Source organism: Papio anubis, chromosome 3, assembly GCF_008728515.1.
Source record: "Papio anubis isolate 15944 chromosome 3, Panubis1.0, whole genome shotgun sequence".
In the NCBI taxonomy this organism is placed as follows: domain Eukaryota; kingdom Metazoa; phylum Chordata; class Mammalia; order Primates; family Cercopithecidae; genus Papio; species Papio anubis.
In genome coordinates this window covers 61,695,736-61,719,796 of record NC_044978.1, presented here as the reverse complement: position 1 = coordinate 61,719,796, position 24,061 = coordinate 61,695,736, and the positions used below count along the sequence as shown (strand labels likewise).

At 37.8% G+C, this 24,061-nt stretch overlaps 1 protein-coding gene across 2 annotated transcripts in view; it reads left to right on the top strand.

Moving 5' to 3' along the window:
* Nucleotides 1-7,758: 7,758 nt before the first annotated feature.
* HSPA4L (heat shock protein family A (Hsp70) member 4 like) overlaps nt 7,759-24,061 on the top strand; it is a 56,728-nt gene continuing 40,425 nt past the window's right edge. The window contains exons 1-4 of one of the 2 annotated variants that reach the window (XM_003899171.5): nt 7,759-8,118; nt 19,248-19,305; nt 20,912-21,052; nt 23,725-23,847. In XM_003899171.5, coding sequence (XP_003899220.1) covers nt 8,012-8,118; nt 19,248-19,305; nt 20,912-21,052; nt 23,725-23,847 — 429 coding nt within the window. In that variant the 5' untranslated portion in view covers nt 7,759-8,011. Of the gene's footprint in view, nt 8,119-8,754; nt 9,188-19,247; nt 19,306-20,911; nt 21,053-23,724; nt 23,848-24,061 lie in introns of those variants that run through there. The other variant, XM_003899172.5, reaches the window with a different exon arrangement.

Below are 24,061 nucleotides of genomic sequence, written 5' to 3'. Positions count from 1 at the left end.
ATGAGTAAAGGGATGTTAAGCTAGTGGGGATAAACTATAGACAGATTTTGTGAGGCTGTGAATGGGCAAAATGGGGTGGGTGAACTTCATCGTGCACAGGGACAGTGTATTTCAAGGACAATAATACAGACCACACTTTTAAATATATTGGTGTTACCACTTAAGAGGAAAAACATCAAACTCTAAACATCATTTCTTGCAGTGGTCAACATAACGGAGTTATAGGAACAAAATAGAAAATAGTTTCCTTTCCTTCTACACTATCAAATGGTTCAAAGAAAGATGGTTAAAATAACCAAATATGAGGAATAGTTTCCCATATAAAGAGTAAGATAATATAAAAGTTTTCAATTTGTACAGAGGCATGCATAGAGGAAAAAAGGCTCGAAACCCTGAATTGGCATGGATAGAGGGCAAAGAGGAATTTAATCGCTAAATTGCTAGACAAATTGCTATTCTTTGAAGCCTAAAAGATGTATAGTTAGAACAAAAAGTAAAAATATTACTTAGTAGCCTGGACAGAGCTAAAACTGTATAAACTACATTAAACTGTTATTAATGAGAGAGAGTTTATAATGAGCAAAATCATAACGTGATTATATAAGGAAATTATTTTTTAAAATCAACATTGGAAAATGAATAAAAATATATTTAAAATATGTACAGTTTTTATCTTAAATGACTAGTGCTGCATCTTTTTTTTTTTCTGTAGAAGAGAGCTGGAGTACTGCATCTTTTACAGTGTCTTATTAGATAGGATTTTTAATTTCCTGCCCTAAAACTATCTCCCCAAATAATACCTAAAATTCCATACTCAGAGCTTCATTCTCTTAATTTATTAAAATACACCCTCCATAAAACAAGATGACCTTTTAAGTTGATAGTCATTATACTTACTGAAACTACATTTATTTTGATGAATTTTACATTGCTTTCTCATTATGCTAGAGAAAGTGGAGGGGGGAATGAAAATAACACATTGTCTGGGTAGTAAGAGGCCAAAAGCCCCTGAAGAGATTTTTGCTATTTTATATTCCTACTCTAGATTCATGCTTTCTAGTAAAACTTAGAACTTTGGCACCCTCACATTAAATTTTCTGAAACAGTTCCTTTGTTCATATATAAACATTATGCTACACAAGTAAGAAATTGATACCTTAATTCCTCATTAGCTGATAGATCGAAATGTAGATTCAGAAGGGCTCCTTTTCTTCCACCACTTCTTAAATGTTAGTATTCTCCAGGGGCCAGTCCTTTGCTCTTTTCTCACTTTATATATGGTAGATTGTGCTGACACAGATGCCCCTCCCCCACCAAGAACATGCTGGATAAAATATATCCAAAAAGATTTGGTTTTGTTTTGTATTGTTTTAAATAGGGAACTAGCATATCAAGAGATGTCAGAAATAAGATACTCAAGGACAGGAGGGTAACTGGGAGCTAACATTGTAGCAGCCCACAGATTTCAGAAACAAATAGACACTAAGGGTGATTTTGACACCCACATGTGTAGATAGGAGTTAAGGAATTGGGGACCTGGTAGAGTAGGCGGTTGAAACTGAAACATACCATGCCTACCAACCACACAAACTGTCCAATGAAGCTACAAACTTGGGTCCAGGCCCAGGATGCGAGGCAGGCGGCTGGTTTGAGGCCAGGAATTCAAGACCAGCCTGGGCAACATACCAAGACCCCTGTCTCTGAAAAATATATATATATATAAAAAATATGTATATGTGTGTGTATATATATATTATGTATATGTGTGTGTGTGTATATATATATTAGCCAAGTATGCTGGCACATGCCTGTAGTCCCAGCTACTCAGGAGAGTGAGGTGGGAGGATCACTTGAGCCCAGGGGGCTGATGCTGCAGTGAGCCAAGATCATGCCACTGATCTACAGCTTTGGCCACAGAGCAAGACTGTTTAAAGAAAAAAAAGCTACAATCTTAAAAAGAGTGTTTTATTTAAGAAGAGACGCTAGAAAAATAGGCAACAAATCATAGTGGAAAAGAATTGCCAACTACCCCAACAGTGAATAGGGAAAGAAGAACCCACCTGTGATGTCTCTGGTTTGGGGGTTAACAATTTTAAAAATTAAAAAGCCACCTGTGAGAAATCAAAACCCCACAAGCTTGTGCCACAACCAAGTATGGAACACATATGTATATTTAAACTATATACTACAGGAACTCCAAGCCAAACCATTAAAACTGTTATAGGACCAGTGAAGCCCTCGGGGCATTGGCAAAAACAAATACAAAACCTCTCTGAAACACTTCTACAACATAGGCCACGAAAAATCCTACAGAAAAACTAGCCTTCAATGAAGATGAACTGATGAGTCATCTGAGAAAGCATTGTGTGGCAAAGGTGGTAGACATGACAAACAGAATTAGCACCCCAAGAACTAAAAATATGATGAAACACTCTAAAAGAAACTATAGAATGTTTAAAATGATTAAGAGTTTTTAAATAATTAGATTCATTTTTTAATAAAAATAGTACAGTATGAAAGGACAGGCAAGTTTGAAAAAACATCTATAAATTGTAAGTACAGTGTTTGAAATTAAAAACATGACAAAGGAGAGTCTAAAGGTCATAGTGGTTTGAATACGTTTTACATATTCTAATAAGAGATCCAGAAGAAACTGAAAAAGGGTATGAGAGACAACAAAAGAATAATGCCTGATACTTTTCCAGAATCTCAAGAACCTATTTGTCTTCAGGTTAACAAAAAACTCTGAGTGAATAAATAAAAAATCTACAATTAAAGACATAATAAAATTGCAAAGTGTCAAAGAAAAGACAAAAAAAGGAACATTATACTCAATAATGGATGACAAAAGATTGGAAAATACTGTCAAAATTTCTAGTCAGCTAAGTTATTAAACAGTTCCATGACAATAATATTTTCAAACAAACAAAATAGTTCACCATTCAGAAATCTTTGCTTAGCAGTCCCCAAACTTTTCGGTATGAGGGACCAGTTTCATGGAAGACAGTTTTTCCGCAAATTGGGGGAAGATGTTCGGAATGAAACTGTTCCACCTCAGATCATCTGGCACTAGATTCTCATAAGGAGCATGAAATTTAGATCCCTTGCATGCGCAGTTCACAATAGGGTTCACATTCCTATGAGAATCTAATGCCACCTGAGAGGAGGCAGAGCTGAGGTGGTCATGCTTGCCTGCCCTCTGCTCACCTGCCGTGTGCCCATGCCCAGTTCATAACAGGTCACTGACCAGTTGGCTGCTTGGGGACTGGGGACCCCTGCCTTTGCTGAAAGGAAACCGAACTCAAGAGGAAGTCAAGTTGAATGCAAGCAGCAACAAAGTAAAGAAATCGGTAAACATGTTAGTAGACCTAGATAAACACTGCCTGTGAAAGGAAAAATACATACTTTTTGGTGAGAGGAGTGACTTATCTTGAATTTCAGAATAATTTAGCCTCTTTCTCACTTTTCTTGGGAGCCTACACATATTCTTTTCTCTTGTCCTTTGATATGAGTTTATAGGAGAAGACCCCAATGAAACATTAGTATTACTGTGACTAGATAAGTCTACTTAATTCTGGGGTGCAATAATTAACAAACCCATCAGCACCTAAGACATTTCTCTAATGTTAATGTTAGGTACACAGCCAAGGCTAGTCCTCAGAGAAGCAGCCTGCCTACAAAATCACACCTATAGGCAAAAATAGAGCAGCCTAGGGAAAACTCAGGCTGCACCTGCACAGATAAGCAGGCAGGGTCCAGCACAGAAGCCTTTTGTTCTTTGTGTGATTGGCAGCTCCCAGGAAAAAGTGTCCTCACCTTTTCGGGCATGTACACGGTGGGCTCCATGGGAACTTGTGCAGGGGGAAGGAGGGCTTACCTAAATTAAGCCCAGTTATAGAAACAAGAGAAGTGGCACTTTGTGCGTGCCTAGAGACATACCCACAACTACATAAGATAAGGGGAGTTGCACAGACAGCTTTACTAATAAGAGAAATTACTCAAATAGCTACAGAGATGAGAGGAGTTTCTTATAAAAGCTTTTGAATTCAACTGTAAAAACAGCAACCCACTAGGGCTCCCCTCTCCACTGTGCAGAGCTTTCTTCTTTTGCATATTAAACTTTAGCTCCCATCTCACCCTTTGCATCCACGCTCCTTCGGTCGTGAGACAACGAACTGGGATAACACCTTAGACAACAAGACCAGTGACCATTGACCTGTTTCATTTTTATCCCCGTTGCCTACTCTCCAACTTCAATTCTTTGAAAATTCAGGCAGGAGTATAGCTAAAATGGTATGTAGAAGTAAATTTACGGATTCAAGTGTATGTATTAGAAAACAAGAAACTGAAAATTAATGAACTAGAAAAAGAATAAACAAAAATAGAGAGTGAAACAGAGCAAATGGAACAGAAAACAAAAACAATTAAGGCGGGTAAGAAAACCAAAAGCTGGTTCTTTTAACAAAGCATACTGACAGGAACCAAGAAAAGGAAGAGATTAAAATAAACAATATTAAGAATGAAAAAGATGTACATATAACTACTGAAGAAATTTTTTAAGTGAATAATCAACTTTGTGCCAACAAACTTGATAGCCTAGACGAAATGGTAAATTTGTAATAAAAATATAAATAACCAATAATGATTCAAGAATAATAGAAAACATAGACCATAACCACTAAAGAAATTTAATCATTCATCATAAACCTCATTAACACTAGGCTAAGATGGTTTACAGGCCTTTTTTTTTTTTTTTTGTAGCCCAGGCTGGAGTGCAATGGCGCAATCCCAGCTCACCGCAACCTCCACCTCCGAGGTTCAAGCAATTCTCCTGCCTCAGCCTCCTGTGTAGCTGGAATTACAGGCATGTGCCACCACACCCAGCTAATTTTGTATTTTTAGCAGAGACGGGGTTTCGCCATGTTGGTCAGGCTGGTCTCAAACTCCGACTTTCAGGTGATCCGCCTGCCTAGGCCCCCAAAGTGCTGGAATTATAGGCGTGAGCCACTGCTCCCAGTCGGTTTACAGGCTTTTCTTACCAAAACTATCAGAAGGGAACAAAAAAGAGGCAACCCCTTTGGCTTCTTCTATGAGGCGATAATCTTGACGCCAATAAAAACAGTAAAGAAAGAAAAATTAAAGGCCAGTTTCATTTATGAATATAGATGTAAATATCCTACATAAAATAATTACAAACCAAAACAATCAGAACCATTATGGCCTTTCTGGTTTATCCCAGGGATACAAGAATGTTAGAAAACTCTAGTAACGTTATTCATTGCATTAACAAATTAAAGAGCAACACACAGGTTATTAGATGATGGTTAACATTTGTTAAGTTTCAGTATCCACTTACAGGCGTGTAAGTGGATTTTATGAGAAAATCTCTTAGCAAAGTAGGAATAGAAGATAATTGTGTTAACTTTCTTACATCATAAACACAAAAGTATTTAATGTTAGGGACAAGACAAGGATGCTTACCACTACAGTTTATTTTCAAAATTTTACTGGAGCACTTAAGGAACATAATCCAGACAAAACAATAAGAAACAGAAGAAATAAAAATGAAGAAATTCATTATTTCCCAGGCCATATTGTTCTATACACAGAAAATCCAAGAAATTCTGCAAATACTAGTATAAGAGAATACAGCAAGGTTGCTGGATACATGACCAATGTACATAAATCAGGATCCTTCTTACATTGTAACAGCAGCTAAGCATAGCTAGCATTTATTGACTGTTTGGTGCCAGGGGCTGATGCAGTGCTTACATGATTTAATCATAAAAGCAGCCCATTAGGCATATTTGTCTTCATTTTAACAGACTGAACCTGTGACTTGGAACGTTAAGTAACTTGCCAAAGGTTCTACAGATAGTAAGTTAGGCAAGCCTGGTACTACAACCCAAATCTGTGTGACCCCAAAGCCCGTCATGGTTTTAACCACATCCTGCCAGTAATTGTAAGGAACGTGATGATAACACCACTTTGCTCCTGGCCTCAACTTTCTTTTTACTTTGATATTTTAAGTGGTATTTTTAATAGGAAAAAAAAACATTCTAGACAACATGAATAATAAACTAATGGAATTAGATAAATTAATTGTACTAGGAGCATTTCAGGATATTTCTGGAATAAATCTAGACAGAGGTGGCCCCAAAACGGCGATGTCAGAAGAGGTGCGTGAGGAGAACTGGTGTGGAAGCCACGGGCGCCCAGTAGGACCGGGGCCCAGGGTTCAGTCGCAGGGCAGCGCCCAATCTCTGTTCTGTTCACGCGCTGCCCGCTGAGACGCTGAGTTCTGCGGTGTCTCAGAGCGCAGCTTCGCCCAGGCGCTCCACGTCTCCTGAGTGCTCATGAAGGGAAGAGAGGCCTGATTGACTTCTTCAATGTAGAGACCAAAGCCCAAGCAATACTGTACAATCCAGTTGCCTCAGTATTGCCCTTGAAAATGGATTTCACGTTCATTCTAACAGCAGCAGGAACTATAGCCATCCTTGCTGCTGCTACTGTAGCAACATTATTAATAGCAAAAAATCTGAGTTCTTTAAAGAAGTGGACAACTAGGGATAATCAGAGTACTAAAGAATCTGGCAAACAAAACAAACAAAAAACAACACGCCTATTTTCAAGATGGCAACCAAAATGGAACAGGAAAACACAAGGAATTGGATGAGAAGGAACAGAGATCAGATGAAGAGGACGAGGAGGAACGGGGAACAGACCAAGGACTGGGAGAGAAGGAACAGGACACACATGTAAAAGTGAACGAAAAGCAACAGGGCAGCCAAATTTCGTGTGTAACATAAAACTTGGTTAATTACAAACAGGCAACACATGCCGATCAAACGAAGAGGGAGGGCGCTGGACCACACTGGGCTCTTTTTTGAGGACCACAGGGCAGTGGCTGGAGGCTAAAGCAGACTTGGCTGGTGTGAGTGGCACACTTAAGGTCACTTTCCTGTAAAACTGGTTTCCAGAGACAAGGGTCAGCAGCGGGGCCAGCATGTTTTACAACGGTGTGAGGAAAGGTACGTGGAGGGAAAGTTGTCAGTGTAATCTTATATCTTGACAGAAGTTTGACTTTTGATATTTCAAATCCTGCTGAGGAAAAAAGAAAAAAAAGCCTAAAATGTGCTCATCCTGCTTTCGCACAAGATCAGCAGCTCCCCCGGAGCTGGGCAGGGCGGTGCAGCGGGCACCGCACAATGCGCGCCACCTCACAGAGCCGGGCGCGGCAGGCCTCGAGCCACAAGGGGAGTGCGCAGGCCGGCACACGGGCCCCTCGGGGAGGCGAGGCCTAGGGGCGAGCCCTTCTGAGAGCAAGGGGTGAGGGGGCGGCGCCCGCCAGTCAGGGCAGCATCCTGCCGCCCTGACAAGCACGCCTCCAGTTGCCAAAACCACCCAAAAATGTGCCTCAAAACACGTTTGCAAAGCCCCGAGCCGGCCGGTCGCCTGCCTCTCACCTAGCCCGACCGCCCGACGTCCTGCTGCCGCGCGAGGGCGAGCGAACCAACTCTGCTTCCTCTCCTCCTTTCCCCGATCCTCCCCGCCCCCGCCTTCCCGCTTCTCCCGCCCCCGGATGGCTAAGCAGCCTCCATTTTCCAGATCTTTCTCGAACCCGCAGCTCCTTGGGCAGCCGTTGCCCGAGTGCTGACGGAAGCGGCCGAAGTCCCGGCCGGGAGCGGGCTCGGGCGCGGAGCGGAGGCTCGCGCGCCTCCCGGGCGGCCGAGCGCGCAGGCGCAGGTCCCAGTAACCGCCGGTTGGAGGCGGCCGATCCGCAGTAGGGAGAGACCCAGGCGGCGGGACGCGACGCAAGCTGCGGCTGGGACGGCATCTGCTCCTTCGGCGGGTTTCCGACTCCCTGCCCTAGATTTTCTGCTTTGCGACTTGGGGTCCCCTCTCGTTTGCTTCTCGTAGGAGTCGCAGTCCCAGCAGCAATAGCCCAGAAGAGGACGCGGTTCCCGTACCGAAGGCTTCACCACCAGCAGCCGGACCATCACGCGGCGGAATGTCTGTGGTTGGCATTGACCTCGGCTTTCTCAACTGCTACATCGCTGTAGCGAGGAGTGGTGGCATCGAGACCATCGCCAATGAGTACAGCGACAGGTGTACCCCGTAAGTGCCTCTGCTGAGCATCACCTCGACCCTAAGAAACGTTTTTCTCTCCCGCCCTTAACGTTTGTCCTGTCTGCTGGCTTCCTCGGATTTTCCCCTAATGTGTGCCGAACCCCGAGATGACAGGTGCAGCCAGTCAACCGCAGTCCCTAGAGACCGCCGGGTGGCGGTCGGACTTCCTTGCCCCGCAGAGCTTCTTTTCCTTCAAGGACGAGGGACCGCACTAGTTTGCGCAGCTCTTTTTTCTGTAGCCACGCACGCACGTCCCCTGCCTCCTCGTGCCGCTGTCCCCCAACGCCTCTTTTGCTTGCGAGAAAGAGGTTGCTGTGGGACAGCCCCTGGCGTCCGGAACCTCCAGAAAGGCCTCTAACGAGGTTTGTGTGGGATTATCAGCCGCGGGCAAGCAGCCCCGCACTAGCTGAGTAGAGTTCTTAATCCTGCCCTCCCTGCTTTCCCCGTCCCTCTGGGTGACAGCTTTTTCTCAGAAAAGTAAAAAGTCAGCTTCGGCTGCACACGTCAGAGATGAATTGCAGGTTCGTCTGGCCCCGAAAGCCTTTTTTTTTTTTTTTTTTAAGGGCGAGGAGTGAAGCTTGTGGGGTTTTACAAAACCCAGTGCCCTTGAGAACTGGAGGTAATGGAGCCGGTTTCCAGGACCAGGTCAATGGTGTATTGATAGGGAGAGCATTGATAGGGAGAGCCTGGGGATGGGAGTCACTGGCCTCATGCATTGGTAACTACGTCAGTTGCTGGAATGCGGCGGGGTTGGGTCGGACCAAAAGCGTGTTTCTGCAAAGTGAATTGTCGGAGTCGGGGGCAGCTGTCCCGTATAAACATGACTGTGGAGTGATTCTATTATGAACGCTTGATGAAAGGCTTAGGAGCGGCGTTATGTCATGGAAACATGTTTCCACATGTTCCGTTGTTTCTCTGGCCTGGGAAGTTTGTTGGCAAGGAATATAATGAAGTAATTCTGTAATATGAAAAACTAGCTGCTGCTTATAGGCTGCTGTTACTGGTAATTTTATGAGGAAATCAACTGTATGAAACTTGTAGTACTTTTTACGGGAAGGTAATGTGGCATCTTAATTTGACCGTTCTGAATGGTCCAAAATATAATACCTAAGCTATACTAAAACAAAGTCAGTGTCCAAATGGTCTTTAAATACCTCATTTACTATTCTGTGGACAGCTTTAAAATATGGCAAAGAGATATTGAAGAGTAACTCACTTGAAGCAGTCTGTCTTTGATTTCTTTCAAGGAAGATTCTAGAAGGTTTTATACCTTTTTTCTTAGATGTACACATTTCTTCTATTGAAATTTTAAACGTTTTGGACGTTTATATTTTCAATATATGGGCATGGATAGGGTAATCCTCAATACTGTTTGAACTCTTCTACTTTTTACATCTTTTTCTGGCTTTTATGCGCAATGGGAGGCCAAAACAGTAACTGTGAAGTCGATGAATTCGTCTCTGCAAGGTTTTGTATTAAGCCACAACAAATACTGGCTTTCGCCAGAAAAGGACCGGAAATTTCACTCTCCACCTTCAGCAGAGTAGGGGTTAAAAATGGGAGCAATCTTTGGCTTCAGTGACTCTCAGTCTATAGAGAAAAAACTGAGAGGTAGTGTGGACATTCTTTTAGTCCTTAAAGCCATATCGCAAAAGATCAGAAACCAGAACAGTAAGAAACATCGATCTACATTTCCAGGCTGAGAAATCTCTTTAGTAGTGAGTGAACCTGTGACTCTTTAAAGAGCCTGGCCGGCCAGACTTTGAGAGTTCTTTTAAAAGTGGGCTTCTAGAGTCTTCTAAAAGTCTCTTTGTTACTGTACTTAGGCATATTGGCTGGTTCTGTGTGGCTGAGAAGTAATGTGATATTTCTGATTTGTGAGCTAGAAAGCCAATAGTAATATCTAGATTTAATGAGCCTAATCTAAACTAGAAAGTTCTTAAAGTGAAAGGATGTTTCTCACTTAGCTTGCATCAGCAAGTCTTCTCTCCATGGCTGGGCACTGTCATTTACTTCAAAAGTGTATTTTTTTGTTGTTTCTGAACAAAAGTCCTTCATAGTAGTCTAGTTCTCTTACACTATGTATTACTTTGTGGGTCCAGATGTTGAGGAAAAACATAGCCCTTCCAGACCTCAGGACATTTAACCATCAATTCAATGCAAAAATGCAATTGTAACTATTAGATAACCTTTAACTTTTCTAATACACCACAGTATTTAATAACACACATATATAAAATGTTACCTTTGCAAATAAAATGTTTTTCATATTCCAATTGCTTACATCAAGGTAATGTGACATATTTCTAAGATGCGAATACATTATAAAATGATCCTGTGAGAAGAGGAAAGAAATGTTCAATTTAGTTGTTTTCAGCATTCATACTTTTTACATTTCTTTCATTAGCATACTTGATTGCTTACAGTTGAGAGGATCCTGTATAAACCAAGAAGGACAGTTTAATGAAAAAGAACCAAGTTTTGGCCTGTAATTAAGGGACAAAAGACAAGTTAATTTAACCTATTTATTCAGATTCACCTTCTGTAAAGTTGGAGTGGTTATACTAGCCTCTCATCTCCTGTTGAAGAGGGAGAGAGAAATTATGCATAAACTGAAGAGACAAAATACTTTTTCTGAACATTTTCTTATTGAAAAATTATTACATATGCTCATTATAAAAAATACTGGCACATTAAAAGATGAAATTAAAAATTATAATTCCTCCAGATGGTTTTCTGTGTGTTTTCAAAGAGAAGGGGAAGTATATACTTTATGTTTAGTAACCTTTTTCTTTTTTTTTTTTTTTTTTTTAAGACGTGGTCTTGCTCTTGTTGCCCAGGCTAGAGTGCAGTGGTGTGTTTTCAGCTCACTGCAACTTCCGCCTCCTGGGTTCAAGCGATTCTCCTGCCTCAGCCTCCCAAGTAGCTGAAATTACAGGCACCCACCACCACACCCAGTTAATTTTTGTATTTTTAGTAGAGACGGGTTTTCACCATGTTGTCCAGGCTGGTGTCGAACTCCTGACTTCAGGTGATCCATCCGCCTCGGCCTCCCAAAGTGCTGGGATTACAGGTGTGAACCACTGCACCCAGCCTATGTTTAGTAACCTTTTTCTATGTAAAACATACGTATTTCTATACTATCAGTTGTAGTGTCTGTATAATCATGGTAATTTAATCCATACCCTGTTAGACATTCAAGTTGTTTATAATACTTTATAAACAGTGTTGCAATAACTATCTTTGTGACTAAATTTTTGATCCTTCCAGTAAATTCCTAGAAGTAGAATTCCTGAGTGTCCACGTTTTTAAAGGTCTGGTACATGTCTGTTATTGTTCACTTAAGTATGGATGTGGGGATTAGAATTTCCATCCCAGGCTTAAATATACCAAGGTGATTAGTTTCACACATGAGGAAAAAAGCGATAGCCAAGAATCGTCATTAAGTATCAAATTAAAGCATGTGGTAAACTGGAATAGAGATTGCTATGTGCTAAGCAAGCATTGTCATATGTATCACAGTTCTATGAGTTTGATCATACTAGCTATCTTTTTTTCCATAAGAAGCGTAAAGCAAAGTTAAATAACTTGGCCAAGAATTAGTAAAACAGTGAATTGGACTCTGTTTCAGGCCTCTCTGACCCTAGAACCCAAATGTCTTTCCAGTATCCGTTGTTGTAAGTATGGCATATGTGTAACTAGGTTAATGATGAAAGGAACAAATTACCTGGTTGAGCAGTTATTGTACAGGAAAGCACCTTTGCTCTACTATCAGTAAAAGTCTAATTTTATCTAGTTTCTAAGAAATACTATCTTTTTTAAAAACATTATTTTAATAATTCTTAAAAATTTTTTTGACACAGGGTCTTGGTCTGTTGCCCAGCCTGGAGTACAGTGGTGCAGTCATAGCTCACTGCAGCCTTGAGTTCCTGGGCTCAAAGGATCCTCCCACCTCAGCTTCCTGAGTAGCTGGGAGTACAGGTGCATGCCACCATGCCCCACTATTTTTTTTTTTTTCCAACAGAAATAAGGTCTTGCCATATTTCCTAGACTAGTCTCGAACTCCTGGCCTGAAACCATCCTCCCATCTTGGCCTCCCAAAGTGCTGGGATTATAGGTGTGAACCAACGTGCCCAGCCAGTAATTCTTTTAAGTCATGTTAAGGACATGTAAAAATCTTAGTTTATTTTTAAAATTCATAAAAAATACATAACAAAACAAATATTAGTGTAAACATTTGGAGAAAAAGTAGTGTGGAAGACAATAAACTATTAATAATGGGTATATACTTCTCAGAGATAGAATTATGAAGGAGGTGCTTTTAATTTATGGTCTGTAATGAATACTTTGTAGAAGGGAATATGGATTTTCTTTAAATGAAACTGAAGATTTTTGTTAGGTATATTTTATCATCAAAATTCTGCATGATTCTTCAACATTTCCTATTTCTTTACTAGTGTATGAATAATCTGGAAATATGGGAAAATGCTGTTTAAATGCTGTGTTTCAGATGAATGAGACCCCTCTTAAATGCATGAAAATAGAAATCACTTTGTTGCATTAAAAACAACAGCACATAGAAAATGTTAAACTCCAGGGGTTAACTGTAACTATAATAGATGGGCATTTTCTGGTGCTGGCAGTTTGGGATGAAGAAGAGGCTTTTACCTTTTTTTGTTAAGTATTCTTTTTACTACAAGAGTTGGTTTTATATGTTTTACTATTTGAGCTTATATTTTATTTAAAATATTTTAAATGCTGAAGAATTACACAAAGTTAAGTCTCCCCCTTTATCCCTTCCCAACCACCTCCTAAAGTTTTATTTGTTTCTAGCTATACGAGTATGTGATTATATGTATGTAACTGGGATTTTTTTTAACAAAAGCAGAATTACATTACATTCTGCTTTCATTAAAAAATATTTTTTAAATATTTTGTAAATTGTTTTCACCTCAAAATATTGTGGATATCTTCTCAAACTTATGGCTTTAATTTACCTCATTCTTTTTGCTAGCTATATAATATCCCATTGATATATTGACTGTTATGGACATTTCAAATTAATATTTTGCTAGTGACATACAAAAATTCAGTTAATACCTTTGCTTTTTTTAAATCAAATTTGCTGAGAAGAGTGAAAAGCCAGGTGATTTCTAAATGTTTAACATTGAACTGACTTCCTTAAGCACTGAAAAAAAAAAAGGTTTAACATAGCACTGACAGTCTTTTATTATGTGGTCATTATAAATTAATGAGTATAGTTGTGTTGTGATAAAACTTTATTTACAAAAATAGGTTGCAGGTTGTGGTAGTTTTCAAACTCCTGGTCTAAGCAATTATAACCAAAAGAATTTTAACATTGTTATGCATTGATATTTGTGTTTGAACCAAGTGAATTATAGGTAATATGAGTTTTTCGAATAATGTATCTAATATAATAATAGTTAAATAATGTATCAAATTTAGTGTAGCTAGTATACCTAATCAGCTTTTAAAATATTGTCTACCTATGTAAATATTTGTGTGGTTTCTCCTAATGGCTTCAAGCTGATTTATCATTACATTTACTAAGCATTTGAAAACTCTTAGATTATTATTGTTTATATATTGTTAAATGTTTAATTCTTTGTCCATAATGAAAAGCTGAAAGCTTTGTTAGTACTAAATCATATGTGCCTAGAGGTCTTATTTTTAAATAGCAAGCTAGAAAGCAAATTGCAACAGTGAGCTTTTTTGAGAGCATTCTTCCCCCTCCCTCTTCTAGGGCAACATTTTTTCCAAATAATTTGAGAAACAATATCCAGATGTTTTCTTTGCTGTAGAATTTTGTAGTTCCTTTAATTTGTTCATAAGCATTGAAATTCTCCCAGAAAGGGATGTTTTTCCCAACCTTATTTGAACGTCTGAGGAACTATGTTTCATAGAGCACTATTTTGGAAATGTTGTTCTAGGGCAGAGGTTCTCAACTGGAGGTGATTTTGCCTCTGAAGCGATAACTGACAGAATGAGATATTTTGGGGTATGTCACAACTGAGATCAAAAGAGGAGGTACTGCTGGCATCTAGTGGTTGGAGGCAAGGAATACTCCTAATATCCTACAGTGCACACAGTACAGCCCCAGTGACCCAACAAAGAATTACCTGGGCCAAGATGTCAGTAGTGCCAAGGTAGAGAAATCCTGCTCCGTAGACATCTTGGCAAGCATAGTTGAAACTATTTGTTCAGCCCGTGATTTAAATCTATGGATTACACTGATAGTAGAGGGTGAAGAGTAATTGTGGTTTTATGGAACTGGCAAGGAAAAGAAAAGGGCTGCTTTTAAAGCTTAGAGAGTGAGGACTGAATCTTAATGGAGAATAATAAGGAGCAAACAAACTTAGTGCTGAGCTCTTAGGCAACAAATCTCTTCTGGTAGTATGTATTTTCTCCAACCTAATCATGCTTGGCCTTATAAAAGTAAGCTTTTTGAGAGAGGAAGAAAATCCTGAATTTTAAGGAGAAAATACAGATACAGCTTTCTTAAAGTAGCATTTTGTCCTCTGATTTTTATGCCCCTCTCTTACTAAAAGGAACATAGGACGTTTAGAAATCTTCATTGTTTAGAATTTCGTGGTATTTTCTGATAATCTGAGATTACCACACAATAGCAAAAGCAGATTGGATATTATAGATTTAAACTGCATTGAAAACCCTCCCTTTATGTTAGCCATAAAATGACATTTCTAAATAGTAGTTGAAATAATCAATACAAAGTAAATATAGATTATGCTGTATACACTTGGATAAACTGTATCTTTTTCTGTGAAAACTCTTACATCAGCCTAATATGTGTTATAATGTGTCTATTTCCCTTGCTATTACTAATGTAAAAGTTTTGAGAGCAAATAGGTGTTTAATTTATTTGGGTTTTTCTGAAAGTACTTGGCAGATATTTTTTATTTAATGATTGTAACATCCTGGAATGTATTTGAAAGAAAATCGAAGAAGTTTGAAGGGTGCCTTTATGAAATGGGTTTTCTATATATTTGAAACTGGGCATTTCCAAACCTGGTTAAATGACAGATTTTTTAACTTTAAAAATTGTCTGCTTTTAACTTCAGAGAATATCTGATACTGGTAACTGTTTAGCTTTCTTTGTGAAGTGATACATGTATGAAACATATTTCAAGGAACCAGCGCTTAATGGTAGTTGAATCTGAATCTTATTTAGCTCTACTGTTCTAACAAAAATTAAACTCTTGAGAATCAACCTACAAATAAAATGTTCAGTGTAGTCAAATGATGGTAGCCTACTGTTGAAAAATTAGAAGTATTTGGAAGTGTGTCCAAATAATGGAGTTGGGAGCAAGATGGGCTATAAAGTAGACTGAGAAATGGCAAACCTGTATTTTCTCTAATAGATGAGTTTTAGGATGGAATGCCAACATCCACACATTACCATATTGGATATGTAAGTTTTTACTCTGGCAGAGAATATGTTGAATCAAGGAGTTATTTATAAGATATGTGAAGATGTCATCTAAGCCACTGATTCCTGCTGTACCCTTATTTTCCTGTTTTTTACCAAATCACAACTAAAGACCAGTAACTTCCATTTCCTCTTTCATCTGATCATCACTTTTAACATTTCAGTTATAAGTATATATTTGCTTGGATGCCTCAAAGTTACCTCAAGCCTACCGTGTTCAAAATAGAGTTTGTGACTGTCCTGTCCCCAAACCTATCTGTCTTAGAAAATTTTCTGTCTCATTGAGTGCGACTAGAAACCTAGACGTTATTCTTGTCACTTGCCTTTTCCTACTCTCTAGACCAACACTGCCCATTAAAAGCATATGAGCTACATAGGTAATTTTAAATGTTTTAATAGAGCCAGGTACAGTGGCTCACACCTGTAATCCCAGCACTTTGGGAGGCCAAGGCAGGTGGATCACTTGCGCCTAGGAGACTAGCCTGGGCAACATGGTGAAACCCCATCTCTACAAAAAATTTTAAAAATCAACCTGTAGTCCCCAGCTGCTCAGGAGGCTGAGATAGGAGGATTGCTTGAGCCCTGCAAGTCAAGGCCGCAGTGAGCCAAGATTGTGCCACTGCACTCCAGCCTGAGCGACACAGCAAGACCCTGTCTCCAAGAAAAAAAAAATTCCAATAGTTACATTAAAAAGGCAAAATGAAGCAAGTGAGATTAATTTTAATATATTTTATTTAATTCAGTATATCCAAAATTTTATCTCAATATATAATCAATATTTTTAAATTGAGATATTTTACTTTTTTAGTATTAAATTTTTAGAATCTAGAGCACAGATGTCCAACCATTTGGCTTCCCTGAGCCCCATTGGAAGAAGAAGAATTGTCTTGGGCCACATATAAAGTACACTAACACCGAAGATAGCTGATGAGCTAGAAGAAAGGTCCATGCATAATTTTTGTGATATCTGCCACCACAGACAAAAAAGTACCTGCATTCAAACGGTTGGACACCCATGGTCTAGAGTTTATTTTACACTTTGTATACGCACATCTCAATTCAGACTAGCCACATTTCATGTGCATAATAACCACATATGGCTGGTGGCTAGTGGCTAACATATGGGATGGTGAAGATCTAGTCTGTCACCAAGTCCTTTAAGTTTCCTCCTAAATATCTCTTCCTTCTTCTTGTGTCCCAGCTGTCACCATCCTGATATAGATTACTGGTAACTTTTTGCTCTCCTCTCGTCAGTTAACACTATGTTCAATATGATCTCCAACAAACTCTCTACCACTTTTATCCCACATCATTTACTCTTCCTTAAAATCTTACTTCCTTGAGTAAGCCTTTCCTGACTCTCCTCCTCTAGGTTAATTCTTGCTGTTACAAACTTTTGTAGCACCGTGGTCACCTTCCGTTATAGCACCTGGTTTACTTTCTTTTGTGTGAGTCTATAGCATTGTGAGATCCAAGAGAGCCAAAACCATATTTTCTTTCATTATTATATCCCTAGCAACTAACAGTGTGCCAGGCATATAATAACTATTAACAAATATGTGTTAAATTGACCAAATTAACTTTTTAACTGTTTGCTTTCCCTGAAAATCCAGTAGTCCCCAGCAGAACAGTATGTTGTTCAGCCCTGGGAAAGCACTGCTCTGGAATATTGCATCTCCAGTTTGTATTATATATCAGTAGGTAGGGTCCTCTCCATCATTCAGAAATGTTTAATGAATCCTCATTGAAATTTAATCCTCATTAGCTGAATAAATTTTAAGATTATAATCTGGCACCTGAGACTATATAATCTGGCCTTGATACTATCTTATCAAATTGTCCTATGAAACTAGCCAAGTTATATTCTTTTTGTTTTCTCCGTGGCCGAGTCCAAATTACATTCTTCTAGTCCTCAAATAAACATTACCTTAGGAACCATTATTCCATTCATTAGGTAGTTTTATTATGTCCTAGAAAAAGATCTAGGCTAGAAGATCTAGGCTAGTGCTATCCAGTAGAACTTTCTGTTGTATATTTGTTCTGTGTATATTCAGTTCTCTGTATATCTGCTACCTACAAGTGGCTGTTGAGCACCTGAAATGTGACTAGTCCTGAGAAACTGAATATTCTAGTTAATTTAAATTGTACTAGCACCACATGACTTGTGGCTACCATATTAGATAGTGCAGATCAAGGCAGTGGATACCTGTTACCTTGCCTTCATGGAGTTCACATTCTGGCTTCTGGTACTGAGATACAGTCACTAAATGAATTGTATGAGATGGTAATACATACTATGGAGAAAAATAAAATTGGGTAAACAGTGTGAGGTATGTGTTGGGGAGGAGCAGGACTGTTGTTTATATAGGATGGTGAGGATAGGTGTTTCCGATAAGCTGACATTTGAGCAGAGACCTGAAAGCAGTGAAAGCACAGGCCTTATAGATGCATTTTCTTAACACTTCAGAAAGAGAGAACAGCATTTACAAAGGCCCTGAGGCAAAAGGGTGCTTGGCGTATTCTAGAAATAGCAAGGAGATCAGTATGCCTCCTAGATTGAATTTGCAGGGTAGAGCAGCCAAGGACCAGACCATGAAAGGCTTTATTGGCTGTTAGGGGGACCCAAGCTTTTACTTTGTGAGATAGGACACCACTGGAGGATTATTTCATGATCAGAGAACAGCAGCGTTTCATGATCTTAGTTTTTAAGTGGATCACTTTGACTACTACATGGAGAACAGACTTACATACCTATATATCAGGAATGTCTTTTTCTGCAAGACAAATAGGTATTAAATTTTTCTGTCCTTTCAAGTCTTAATTCAAGAAGTCACCTCTGTTGTCTAGAAGTGATTATTCTATTCTTTGCTACTATTATTCTTAATTCTATATATTCTATTGATTTTTTTTCCAATAGACTATACATTCTCCAAGACAGGGATTGTAACTTGTATACACGGAGTGCCTATAAATATTTGTTGATTGAATGTAGTTTTTTGTAGTTATAACTGAAATCATGGAAACATTTTCTTGAATCATAACATGAAATGGTATTTTGATGAAGATGTTATTCTGTGCTTGCTCTATGTTATTATTCTATGCTATTACATTTAAATGTGGTCGTTAAAATACAATAATTTACATAATGTTTACTATGTGCCAAGTATTGTTCAAAGAATTTACCTATATCCATTCTCTTAATTCTCACATAATCATATGAGCAGATGTTATCACTATCTTCTAGATGAGAAGCCGAAGCACCTAATGGTTATGTAATTTGCACAAGGTTAAGTGGCAAAGCCAGGATTTGGCCTTTTTAACTGTTTACCTTCCCTGAAAATCCATTGGTCAACATGGTTGAGCTTTCTTCTAAGGGGTCATAAATCAATATAATTTGAAAAACAGTTTTGGAGATCAACATTGTATTGTCAGCTATTAGGATTTTTTTTTTTTAATTGTAACATTTATTCTGACCACCATTTTATTATATAGGGAAGCTTTAAAATAAATTTTTGATTTGCGTAACCTATTTTAAAAATAATATATTGTTATATTTCTCCTTTTAAATTTATTTTTGTGTAAGGAGAAGCAAAATAATAGCACAATAATAGAAAAGTACCGTGGAACAAACTTTGTTTTTCTGGTTTAGGGCCTGTATATCATTGGGATCAAGAACTCGAGCCATTGGAAATGCAGCAAAGAGCCAGGTAAATTGTTAATGTGGATGTTTTGACTTACAGGAAGAATTAACTGAATATTGGTAACTAAGTTCCATAAGTTATATTGTTAAGAGTGAATAAGACAGTGAGGAAAATAGGACAGGTACTTTGTTTTTAGATATAATTTGCTTTGGGTTGTAAAATATTTCTTGAATTTATTTTTTTTAAATATTTTTTAGTTGTGAAGTTAGGGTGTGCTACTATGTGACATCAGTTTTTCCCTGAATGGTGTCTCAGGTGACCATCCAGGAAATAATGAGGGATATTCTGTCTAGAACATACATTTGAATGACAGGTAAGTAACATCTTTGTAAAATAAGGTGAGAAAAATGAAAGAACTAATTTCCAGAGTAACTCAATGTGGTACCACTAATTTACATAGAATTTGTTGAAGTATTTGTATTTTTAGGCTTTTGTAATCCTTATGATTAGAACGTTGACTTTTAACATCCCATGTTATAGATCAATTTTCCTTTGACTTTCATTACTTCCCTGAACCAAAAGCCCTTAACAATTACTTCTTGCATTTTATATATATCTGGGTCTTATATCTCACATTCTGGCTGACCTTCTAAGTGTGTCACAGATAATCAGAGTCTCTAAAAGCAACCTTTAAAGTCATTTCTCCCAAGGAGCTAAAGAGAACAACATAGTAATTCAGCATCCCTATGGTTTTCATCTCATAATTGAAGATCAAGGTCTATTTGACTTTAGAGGTCACTAGGATTATAGCAACTGGATCTCAGTAATATTCTGTAATTTGAACTGCATATTCTAGTTAAAGAAAAAATGCTTTGCAAAAATGCAAGCCATTTACAAATTAAGACACTTTCACTTAGCACTATGCTACATGGAAGGGATTTTAATTTACTAGCCTAGGAGCAATCCACAGCAATGGAAGCAACATACTAGCACATGAAGATTTTCACAAAGAATTAGATATGGAGAGAAAAAGAAAAACTAGACAATAATAAACCAGTTTAAATTAAAACACAGAAATGGAAGTGGAAAGAAATAATCAAAGATACAGGTTGCATATCCCTTATAAGAAATGCTTGGGACCAGAAGTATTCAGATTTTGTATTTTTTCAGATTTTGGAATGTTTGCGTGGTACAGGTTGACCATCCCAAATCCTGAAATCCAAAATGCTCCAAAATCTGAAACGTTCTAAGTGACAACATGATGCGCAATGGAAATGCTCAGTGAAGTATTATATTTCAGATTTTTGGATTTGGGATGCTCAGCTCATACTGATTCACTAGAGCAAAAGTGTTGAGGAAAACCAAAAAGATGAGTTGTAGATATTTGTTATTTGAAATGTTTTAAAGGTTTGTTCTTTCTCTTCCGAAGACAGTAATTTTGAATCCTAACATTCCCAGGATAGGTGGAGAATTTGGGAGGCAAGTGTTAAAATGTGTACATTCTCATTGTATGACTTTACCATCAGTTGGAAACCAGAAAAATGAATGATTATGTGTAATCCTAAACTTGGATGTGTAGGATAAAGGAACTTGGTGGTTGTCAAGTATTAGGATAGAATTTTATTTTGCATTTATTAAGTAACTGATAAATACGAGTGTTTGCTGCCAACAGATAGTCACGAACGTAAGAAATACGATTCATGGCTTCAAAAAGCTTCACGGGCGATCATTTGATGATCCCATTGTGCAGACTGAAAGGATCAGGCTTCCCTATGAACTGCAGAAGATGCCTAATGGAAGTGCAGGAGTTAAGGTGAGCTTTATATTCCCAGGGTTACAAACATATCTTCAAATTAAGGAAACCCAATATGATAATATTGCTATTTGTAGTTTGACCTTTTTCCTCTAGATACAGTACATACACACCCAAGGGATAATAGTTTTTGTAATAATTTTAGTGAATGCCAGGAGATCTAATTTAGATAATTTTTTCATTCAAATCACACTGTTATTGTCAAGGAAAAAAATGGTTATTGAGACTCAAGAGAATAGCTTTTAGGGGATAAAAATAAAGGTATATAGGATTCAAAAGAATAGACCCAAAAAGTATGTTATTCAGAAGAATGGACCCAAAAGTTATGTTAATTGCTGTAATGAGTTTAATGAGTTCTAATTTAGAAGAATCTTATAACATACTATAAATGTTAAAGCATATTTTTCTTCCAAGTAAAACTTGGATTCTGAATTTTTAATTTTATATTCTGTACATTAGTTAACCAAAACATGTTTGTGCTGATTTTTTTCCAAACACTAGCCTCACAACACACAGAACTACTATATGGCCCAGAAATTCCACTCCTGGGCTTATACCCAAGGGAATTGAAACATATGTGCACACAAAAACTTGTACATGAATGTTCATAAAAGCTTTGTTCATAATAGCCAAAAAGTGGAAACGATACAAGTTTCTATCAACTGATGAGTAAATATACAAAATGTGGTATATCTTAACACATGGAATATTATTTGCCCATAAAAAGGAATGGAGTACTGATATATGCTACAACATGTATGAACTTTGAAAACGTGCCAATTGATGAAAGAAGCCGGATACAAAAGGCCACATACTGTATGATTCCTTTTATATAGAATGTTCAGAGTAGGACAAATTCATAGAAACAAAGTCAGATTAGTGGTTGCTAAGGGTTAAGGGGAAGGAAAAATAGAGAGTGACTGCTAATGGGTTTCTTTTTGGGTGATGAAAATGTTCTACAATTAGATAATGGTGATCAGTGCACAGCTTTGTGAAGATACTGAATTGTACACTTCAGAAGGATAAACTTATTGCTGTGCAAATTATCTCTTAAGAAAGTTATTTTTAGTAAGTAATTTTAGACTTGATGTATGTGTTACGGATATGTACACAGTTCCATTTTTAGAAGAGCGTTCTGACGAAAAGGTGGATGATGAATCTTAGTAAGGAGACAGGAGGCTGTTAAAATAATTGAGGAAGACATCATGAGAAGTTGAAGACGGAACAAATTGTGAAGCCATAGTTTAGGTGAAATTTTCAGGTTACTAAACTGAGAAGCTGGATGGGTTATGATAGTAACAACTGAGATAAAATAATATTCAGGTATCTTTTAGATATGGTAAGCTCTGGTTAATAGTTACCTAGAGCAGTTTTATTCTACTCCAGTTTAAAATTTGAACTACTTAATTTTATAAGTAGTTTAACTTCTAAAAGTGAAAATTAATGATCAGGCTTTGAGAATAGGCTGAGAAAAACAGAATAATGTTTTTAAAGAAAGGCAGAACCAAAGTTTTGAGTGATATAATTTTATACATTCATAGTAAGTGCCTGTAAGATAGTAGAAAAAGCTTTGAAACATCACCTTTTGAAGACTTAAGAAAATCAATGTTCAACTCCTCAAGCATGTTATACATTTGTTTTTTATACATTTATTTAAATTTATTTCATCTAACTTTTAAATTTTTATTTATTTATTTATTTTGAGACGGTAGTCTTGCTGTGTCACCCAGGCTGGAGTGCAGTGGTGCAATCTCGGCTCACTGCAAGCTCTGCCTCCTGGGTTCACGCCATTCTCCTGCCTCAACTTCCGAAGTAGCTGGGATTACAGGCACCCGCCACCACGCCCAGCTAAGTTTTTGTATTTTTAGTACAGACAGGGTTTCACGATGTTAGCCAGGATGGTCTCGATCTCCTGACTTCATGATCCGCCTGCCTCGGCCTCCCAAAGTGCTGGGATTACATAGAATGTTCTTATACAAAAGAATACTGTATGATCATGCCTCCAATAGTCAGACTGAGACTATGATTCATTTTCCCTTATTTCTGTGTGCTTGATTTCTTTCTGCACACCTGGTTTAAAGGCAGTAATTTGGCATAATACTTGTTTTTGAACTTAACTTGTAAATAGGTTTGGAAACAAATGCTTATCAATTTTAGGTCTGATTCAAAGTAAATCTTATGTCATTTGATATACATATTTATACATACTCATATACATAAACACATTGTGCTGCTTGAAAGAATGATGTTCTCATTTCCTTTTCCCAAAACTGTATGACTGAAGCTTTTATTTTAAACCCAGGGAGAGTTCTGACTTTCAAAAGAAAGATTATTTGATCTTTTCCTTTTTCATTGTTTGCTGTGTCACACTTGGAAAATGAATGATAAAAATTGTTTTTGTGGGAAGTCGGGATCTGAGAGGGTAGAGACTATACTTTTGAAAATACTTTGGTTATAATACTGTCTGTGAGGTACTACAACCTCAGAAATGACATAGTCACTGTTTTTCATGGGATCATGATTCTAAAATGGCAATCTTTCTGGAATAAAACTTCCTTGAGCAAGGGTGTCTTTTTTCATGTTGTATGTATCACATATAGAGTTAGATACTCACTAAATATTTGTTGGATAAGCAAATCATTCTTAATAAATTTCCCAACTTTTGGTGTTAGGTGCGGTACTTAGAAGAAGAAAGACCTTTTGCAATTGAGCAAGTTACTGGAATGCTGTTAGCCAAGCTTAAAGAGACTTCAGAAAATGCTTTGAAGAAACCAGTGGCTGACTGTGTGATTTCAGTAAGTTTTACTTCAGTAATGAATACCCTTGAATTATATTTTTCAGTGTATTAATGTAATATTGAAAGATTTTTCTTCCCTTACACTTTCTGCCCTTATCCAGTAAATAACCTAAATCCATTTGACTTTCTTTTTTTAAAAAATTGCCTTACTTGCTAAAGTTTAGGATTGAATTTCCCATAAAATCAGTTATGATGAGCAGTGACTTTTGAAA